The sequence below is a fragment of the Arachis ipaensis genome, chromosome B10, assembly GCF_000816755.2.
Source record: "Arachis ipaensis cultivar K30076 chromosome B10, Araip1.1, whole genome shotgun sequence".
Taxonomy (NCBI): domain Eukaryota; kingdom Viridiplantae; phylum Streptophyta; class Magnoliopsida; order Fabales; family Fabaceae; genus Arachis; species Arachis ipaensis.
The window spans coordinates 1126234-1134803 of NC_029794.2; the positions used below are offsets into that span (position 1 = coordinate 1126234).

General features: G+C 32.2%; 2 protein-coding genes across 3 annotated transcripts; one reads left to right on the forward strand and one right to left on the reverse strand.

Annotated features, from left to right (window-relative positions):
* Window positions 1-3132, forward strand: LOC107624365. Of its 2 annotated transcripts, none has more exons than XM_016326863.2 (4): window positions 1-296; window positions 1020-1172; window positions 2045-2124; window positions 2768-3132. In XM_016326863.2, exons 2-4 carry the CDS (start codon window positions 1059-1061, stop codon window positions 2844-2846), a joined length of 273 nt encoding a protein of 90 aa, XP_016182349.1. In that variant the 5' UTR covers window positions 1-296; window positions 1020-1058; the 3' UTR covers window positions 2847-3132. The 2 variants fall into 2 exon arrangements, with proteins under 2 accessions (XP_016182349.1, XP_016182350.1); XM_016326864.2 differs by having other exon boundaries at window positions 1026-1172.
* LOC107621950 (septum-promoting GTP-binding protein 1-like) lies at window positions 4285-6199 on the reverse strand. Its single transcript, XM_016323905.2, has 6 exons — window positions 5802-6199; window positions 5613-5724; window positions 5435-5531; window positions 5278-5317; window positions 5079-5162; window positions 4285-4494 (listed from the first exon to the last, which is right to left on the reverse strand). Exons 1-6 carry the CDS (start codon window positions 6099-6101, stop codon window positions 4330-4332), a joined length of 798 nt encoding a protein of 265 aa, XP_016179391.1. The 5' UTR covers window positions 6102-6199; the 3' UTR covers window positions 4285-4329.

Below are 8570 nucleotides of genomic sequence, written 5' to 3' on the forward strand. Positions count from 1 at the left end.
TTTTCTCCATTGCCGGCACATCACCCTCCAGTCGGCATCGCTTCTTGCTCTCGCCGGCGCCCCTAAGCTCCGCAGCGATTCTCTTCCCTGTTTTGCTGACGTTCTTTCTCTCCCCGAGGCCTGAGTTCTGCCGCTTCTGTCTTGTACTCGAGTTCCGGTGCCGCTGCTGTCCGCGAGTCGTCGTTGCTCGGTGGCATCAGATCTGCTGCCTCAAGCTCCGCCGTTCCCTTCTCCGGCTTGTCTGCTGCCTTCCTCCACTTCTTCGAACTGTTCTGCAGCTGATCTGGCTCTCTGTGGTACTGTTTCCCAAACTTTGACAGTTAATTTTCAAACTTTGCAGCTGATAGACAAAAGCAACTGGTAAATATTTGCTGGCATAGAAGCAAGTGCGGTTGAATTTAGCAAGATTGCAATTGATTCTCGTGATATGCATGTTTGGATACATTTACCTTTTACCTAATGCCAAAAATTACAAAATTTCATCACTTACACTGCTGTATTATCAAACTATAAGTTATTAGCCATCAATCCAGCATTGAATTTTTCAATTGTTACAGAACTTTAGAAAACCGAAATTTTATAAGTTCATACAAAAAGTTGTGATATTAGTATTTGATATCAATTTAAATCGAACTGCATTGTGAATATATATCTGATATGAGAACATGACATTGCTACCAACAATATTAGGGAGATTTTTTTTTTCTTTTTATTTATTGATTTACAATCTCGTGGATCAAATGTTCAATGTTAAATGATAATTCTAATAAGGTTTGAGCTTGCTAGTACTGTACTTCCCCTTAACTTAGCATATTCTAGTATGCATAATGCGTTTTGATTTTCTTCAGTCATAAATTTTGATGTTTAAACTTGTTTGTGAATTTTTAATGATAAATTATAGAGAAGTTATTATGTAAAATTGTGAAAAACTTTGAATTTTATTAGCTTAGAAATCATTGAATTTAAATATTTAAAATTATATGTTGAATCTTTTATAATGTTATTTCTATTTAAAAAAGGTTCAGTTGAACTAAGAAGAAGAGGATTAGAGGAAGAAGATGAGCGAACCGAGGCCAGTGCCGAGGAGAGAGAGTCCATGGGGAATCACCGGAGAGGGTCATCGTGAACCCAAAGCCCACCGGTGTAACGACCGTGTTGAAGATGTCGTTCAGGTGAAACCCCCTTCATCAATTTCACCCCATTTTTTCCAGTTGTCTTCTTTTCTTTCAAAATCGTTTCATTTGTGTTCCATAGTTTGCATTTTTATGAGGTCCATTTTGTAATGTCTATTCTTGTGATCACAAACCGCCAACCCTTCGGCCATAGCCATCAGAGCAGAAGGACCGGGATAAGTTATATTGTTAACATAAAAAAATCCGATACAATCGGTTCCAAAATCGGGATGGTGAAAACTCAGGTGAAGTCGACTTCACGGGAAGCTGACATCTGAGAATCGTTGGATGAAAATTTAGTCAAATCAGTCAAATCATCTAACGGCTCTCAGGTATCAACTTCACGTGAAGTCGACTGCATTTGAGTTTCTACCGTGTATCTGGCCCAAGGGGATTTAACTTGGATCTCCTTAACCATTCATAAAGGGCCAAAACATATATTTAAGTCGCATGTTGCTTTTGTTGTTTTTCATTTTGATTTTATTTTGTTTTGTTTTGTTTTATTTTGATTCTTTCTATATTCATGATTGTTTGGTTTTCATTTCGTGCAATTTTGCCCTGAGAAAATTGTAAATGAGTCCCAAGTTTCATAGTTTTCACAGTGACAATGGAAGCATTCTTGCTACTAACATGACTCTTTCTAAATTGTGCCTCAATGTGTAAAATTTGTCGAAATCTCATATTAGAACACAAGATAGAGGATAGAAATATGCAAATTTTGTATATGTATATATATATATAAGTATATAACCTATTAGAATGGCCATGATAGAATGGCTAATGTGAGTTGAGTTTTGAGGTCTATGGTTATTTCAGCTTGTTATCTTTATTTAGTTGGTATAAACTTGTTGTTATTGTCTCAAATTGTGCAGGCTTGTTTCGAGGGAAACCCATTTAAGACAGTTCCAGGGCCTTTCAAGCTCTTCTGGAAATGCATGCGTTCTAAACCTGGGTGAGTATTATTGGTATCATCTATCTATGCTGGACTATGAATATCTTTACTACTGAATGTTGTGAATTAGTTCAACATTCAATTTCAACATATGCATGTCTATATAGTATATACTACAACAACAACAACAAAGCCTTGTCCCATTAAGTGGGGTCGGCTACATGAATCAAACGACGCCATTGTGCTCTGTCATGTATCATGCTAAAGTAGTTAGACTATAACCTTGACGAAATAGATGTTAGGGCAGTCGTTTCGGCATTCATTGAGAATGTGGACCCATAAGTAAGTAGGGCGCTTTGAGTCCGTTCTTTTGGGTATTATAGACCCTGGTATTCATTGAATTTCTAAACGATTGGGAGGATTCAATGAAAGAGAAAGAGTCAGCCTTCTTGGTAATTACCTAAGTAATATTGCTATATTACATTAGGTTACTCCATAAGTTCTTGAAACCTAGAGAGGCTTTATGCAAAGAGTTAGTCATTATTAGAATCATATCAACTATTTCTTGATGCGCATACAATGAAGCTGGCAATTTTATTGTGGGCAGGAGTTTTCCTATCTCACAAATAGCCCCTAAAAGTTTTCTAATTGCATTTTTGCGAGTGTTTTGTCATGTTGCTTATGACAGTTTTGGATTTTGCAGTGAGGAACCAACGGAGCCATTTACCTATCTGGATTTGGAACCTCCAAAGAGAGAGGAGAAACCTGTAAAAGTTGAGTAATGCCATTCCTACAAATCCCTTTGGTTTCAACTTTATCACTCAACATGGATGCTTTTTATGCAAATCATATGTAACTAAATCTATCTCTGTTGTTTTGCCATGCAAAATAGGCATTATATGCATCTTGTTCTGCGGTATATGTTGGCATGTTGCTTGTCCAATAAAAAGCATGGCCACTTGCATTGTTGAAATAACTTTAACAATAATTTCTTGATCACATGTTCATTGTTATAATCGCCACAAATAGCATGTTTGTTACGTAGAATATAAATTCCAGTGTTTGCAACTCCTTGCTCCACCACTTGCTGTAAAATTAAAATGATAAAACATACCTCTTTCCTAAGGAATGATAATGTTGTCTTTCAAAATTTAAATATCATTCTTATTACATTGGGACATTGAGTTACTTTTGAAATGTTTGGAATACAAATAGAAGGGAAAAAAAATTAGAAACAATTATTTATCCAAAATGCAGGGACAAAAATAATATTGTAACCAATAATTTAAATTAGACAAATGAGTTTGTAATTATATTTACTTTGTAAGGTACTTGATTATTATCTTTCAAATGTCAAAGAAAAACTTAAATAACGATTCCAACTTCAAAGATTAAATTGGCGCTTTACTCTGTAATATCTTATATCAATGGAGCCATGTGATAAGTCTTCTGTAATTAGTTTATATTAGGTTAAATTATACAGTTGGTCCCTACACTTTTAGTGAAATTGCAAATTAGTCCCTATACTTTAAAAGTTTGTAATTTGGTCTCTAAAGATAATTAAAATTTGTAATTTAGTCACTATCGTTCAAAAAGTGTTTGATTTAATAGAATATTCTCAGTATATTCTCTATTTTAACAGAATATTCTATTAAATCAACACTTTTTGACCGGTGGGACTAAATTGTAAATTTTAATTCTCTTTAGTGATCCAATTACAAACTTTTAAAGTATAGGGACCAATTTGCAATTTCACTGAAAATGTAGGGACCAACTGTGTAATTTAACCAAAATAAGTTTCAAAGTAAAATGTTCATTTGCAAAATGAGTTTATATTGAACTCATTGAATAAAAGTTGCCAAGGAAAACAACATAACATGAATGAAAAAGGCACAATAATTGTGATCCATGAGGAAACACGCCATTATTTTCACTCAATCTAAATACATATCACGTAGTCCTATTACATTTTGATGGTGGGTTGAACATGTCCCTGTCCCTCATATAAAAATGACAAGAGCATGAATTCAAGCTTAATCCTTGGTTCTCTATAGAAATATTTGTAGTACTTACTATTTTTTTAAAACACCAAGTTGATTCATCATCTCCACTTTTAAATAGAGTGTAGAACTTTAAAAAAAAAAAAAGGATCAATATCTCAACCTAACAACTCGATTGCCCTATGAGGTTTGCCAACTCTCTTGAGGCCCGGTTGACAGAGTACTTAATAAGATGAAAAGCACTTTGATCATTCTATGTATCCTTTTAGAAATCAATTATTGGCTCTCCAACATTAAGATTTCTTTCCAATGTCCATGGTAAGTCAAAAAGTTTGGCAGTGATGAATTTGAAGACCTTATTGACATTGATATTGTAGGTGGCACTTGAAAAGAACAATGTTGCATTGAGGGCTTTGGCATATGCTCTTGCCTGTTCCATGTGACAAACACATCACAAACATCAATTATCATCTTGTTTAATATATGATATTCTGTCTTCTAAAGCTTATGGTACTAAACATGCTGTGCTTGTTAATTAATAGGCATGAGAATATGGGGTGGTGGTGGATTCGTTTTCCTTTCCTTTAGGTTCAATGATCATTCAACATGCATTGTTTTTTACTTTTTTCCAAATAATCAAACATGGGGTCCCATATGATTAATTGAATATTAGGTATGAACCAGTTTGCAGAGATTCTTTAAAGTTATGCAGGCAATTCTACCCGGTTTTAAAGGGAAATAACTGGTTTATTTTGGTCTATTTTGATATACTATCAGTGTAAAAATAACTATATTGATACTGACCGTGTGAATAGTCATAAAAAAAATGATGTGATTAAACGGTTATGTAAAATGTTTTACACTGTCAATGTATCAAAATAAAACTCTTTTGACATTATATGAAATACTACTTGTTTATGACTGAGGGTTAATTTTATTTTCACTAGATGCAGGAGTATTATACCTTAACTTTTTTATGGTAGATGATCAATTAAGAATGTCTTTAAATTTTACCTGACTGGCTATGGTCCATTGCATATCAATTGGGAGCTGAATGAAATCATCAAACTTGGTTCCTACCAATACTGGAATTGCTGTCTGCAAAAATTTAAGCACACATCATTAATAAACATTCTTGCAAAACTGCCTTAACACCTCAATAAACAAGATTCATCATATATAAATCACAATGCCAAAATATATAATAATATACCCTGTTCCATTTCCTGGCTTCTTTATACCACCCTATGACACTGAAATCAACCAATTCACAACCATGCAATAAAATTGAAATCAGATTGGTGGGAACTGGGAACTCATCTAAGCCAACTAGATTGAATTCTAAAACAAACAGCAGATCATGTTCATACCTGTTTAGTGTGCATCTACTAGTGAGATCAAACATAATCAAAATTGCCACAGAGTCCTTGCATGCTAATGGGATTTGGTCCTCTGATTTTTCATCACCTGCATGGATTAATTAGTTAACTAATTACAACAAAAAATTCTTAACTTGTATCTTAATCATGGATGTATGTAGGTAGGTACCTGCTATTTCCCAGATAGAATATGAGATTCGAGCACCTTCTACAATTAAAGTTTTGCTATGGTGTTCACCTTGCTTGTTATCTTTTTCAGTTTCAGCACCTACATATTTCATCTACAACAATAAAAACCATTAAAATTTGAATTCAATAGCTGATCAAAATAGATTGAAATTTGATTAAGAAGGCTAACCAAGAAGCTTGTTTTTCCAATATGGGAATCACCCAAGAGGCTTATCTTCAATGAAACCAAGTCAGAGTCCATGTCATGTGTGTGAAGAAGCTGATGAGGTGGTGGTGTTACCGGCTCCACCAACTCCACGGCGGAGGAGGAGGAGGAGGATGGTAACAGCATGCGGCGGTAGAGAGAAGGAGGGGAGCAGAGGAGGAAGTGGTGGAAGAGGCGATGAATGTATCGCCGGAGGATGGAAATGCGGTGCTGAATGCGGCGGCAGAGGCTGCCTCGGATGATACTCCGGCGAAGCTGGAACATGTTTTCTTGTTTCTTTTCGTTGAAAAATATGTTTGCTGTTTTGTTGTGTTTTGTGTGTGTGCTTTGTTACCTTCATTCTCATGAGTATATAAAGAGAAAGGGCATTGTTGGAATAAAAAAATATGTATATATTATAGGAGTATTCCCTATTATATTTTTACATGTTCTCAAGAATAATTGATGATACCTTCAGACTCAAGTTACTTCAAAATTAGACTGTACATTTATGGAAGGGAAGAGGCACTTTAATTTAAATTAAAAAGAGTTGACTCAATTTGAAATAACTCTACAAAAAGAGGGGAAAAAATGAAAAAAAAATTTGGATAAATTGTCATTTTTAAAAAGTTTAATTATTTTATTAGTCTTTATAGTTTTATCAAATTTACAATTTTTTTTTTTTGGTGACTAAATTTTTTTTTCTTTTTTAATTTTAAAAACAGTGTAAAGACCCAATTGAAAAGAAAAAAAAAAGTATAGAGATCTAATTGAAAATTTGATGAAACTGTAAGGACCTTAAAAAAATTAGATATATAGTCATTTTCAAAAGGCTAACATGCTGAAATATGAAACAAAACTTGATCACAAATTAAAAACAGTGTAAAGACCCAATTGAAAAGAAAAAAAAAAGTATAGAGATCTAATTGAAAATTTGATGAAACTGTAAGGACCTTAAAAAAATTAGATATATAGTCATTTTCAAAAGGCTAACATGCTGAAATATGAAACAAAACTTGATCACAAGAGATTTATGTAGTTGTGAATTGATTTTTATTTATCTGAAGGTTTTCAATATTTGTTGGAGTAAAGCTAATATGAAATACATTAATCATTTGCACAGACACATCTTTAATTTCTTGATTTAATTAAGAATTATTTTAATTTATTAAATTTTAAGGCCATATTAAAAATGATGAAGAATCATTTTTGGCTTGCCTTTGTCTTTCTTTTTTTATATATATATTTTGGATTAATATCTGTGTATAATTTTGTTAGTTATATATTATTGGCAGTTCAATTAAGCTGGCAATAATATTAATAGACTATATCTTGCATTTTCCCTAGGCAAAATTTAAATTCTAAGAGAATTATAGACTACTCTAACTAACTCATATGATTGCATGATGAAAAATCAAAAATGTATTGTCAGTTATAAATATTAAATAAAATGTAATACCAAATACAAAGCATATATGAAATCATTTAAAAAATAAGCTTTTGCTTTACCCAGAAAGGATAAACAAATAAGCTTTGCAGCTGAAAAACAAGACAAGATCATGCATAGGTTGTAAACATGTTCCCATAGAAAACATGTGGAATGGGAGACTGCCCATATTGTAATATTGTTTATTTAGATGAATAATTTTAAAGTAAGTTTTATAATTATAGGCCATAAGACCCACATGCTGAAATTATTTAATCAGTTATGGAGTCTTGCCGAATTCTATAATAATGCATAACTATTTATTTATTTATGGAAAAGTATATGGAACCAAGAGGTAATCAGCCAAAACGTAAATAACTTAACTAATTTATAATTATATTTAATTAATTTTATTTATTTTTAATTTATAATATTTGATATTAATTGTTTCTCACCCCAAATTAAAATTTTGAATGATACGTTGGAGAAATAGGGACGGAAATCACGGAACTTCCAACAATCTCGATTCTTAGTATATAAAAGAACATCCATTTAGTATGAAAAATAAACATTCTGATACTTACTAGAAGAAACATCCTAATATTTGCACCATCCACGTAAAGATTTTAGATTTACCCAGAGACATTTAGCTGATTTTTTGCTGATACCCTCTTAGTTCCCTAGCATTGTGTCGTTTATTTATTTATTTATTTGTAAAGATTTGTGTATCTAACAATTATTATGACTATCTTCCTTTAAACAACAAAGAAATAATATTTTTAAAAAACAAGGAGCAAAATGGAGGCATCTCTCTCTATAGGATAATTATATATAGGTTTAGTTAATCAGTGTCTTAAGAACTTATATTAATATTATTATTATTATTAGAAAATTTTAAATTTTTATTTTAATAAATACATAGTAAATACATTATAAGTTTAATTTTTATATATTTTTTTATAAAAACTTTTTTAATAGATAATTTTATCATGTTAACACGTATGAGAACACCTATAAGCTAAATTCTAATTATAATACAGAAGTACAGAACTCATTAACCAAGAAAAAATCTTAATAATATGAATGCAGTTGGTGAGTTACAAAGATTCCTCTAAAAAATTACTAGCTTTGATGGTAGCTGAGGCCTGAGGGTCTAGATCTATAGGATAAGATCATTAAATTTAATTTGTTATATTTTATTGCAAGAGAGAACAATTTGTTACTGATTAGGGGCTAATAGCCTAATACTTTTGGATAAACCAATTAAATCCAAATTAAAACGTTTAACCCTTTGAATAATGTTACTTATAACAATATAAAAGTGGTGT

Coding starts and splice junctions, on each gene's coding strand:
- LOC107621950 (XM_016323905.2), bottom strand. CDS start 6,101: ATGTTCCAGCTTCGCCGGAGTATCATCCGAGGCAGCCTCTGCCGCCGC. Junction 5,532..5,612: donor TTCTATCTGGGAAATAGCAG/GTACCTACCTAC, acceptor TAATCCATGCAG/GTGATGAAAAATCAGAGGAC. Junction 4,495..5,078: donor AATGGACCATAGCCAGTCAG/GTAAAATTTAAA, acceptor CACATGGAACAG/GCAAGAGCATATGCCAAAGC.
- LOC107624365 (XM_016326863.2), top strand. CDS start 1,059: ATGAGCGAACCGAGGCCAGTGCCGAGGAGAGAGAGTCCATGGGGAATC. Junction 1,173..2,044: donor GTGTTGAAGATGTCGTTCAG/GTGAAACCCCCT, acceptor CAAATTGTGCAG/GCTTGTTTCGAGGGAAACCC. Junction 2,125..2,767: donor TGCATGCGTTCTAAACCTGG/GTGAGTATTATT, acceptor TGGATTTTGCAG/TGAGGAACCAACGGAGCCAT.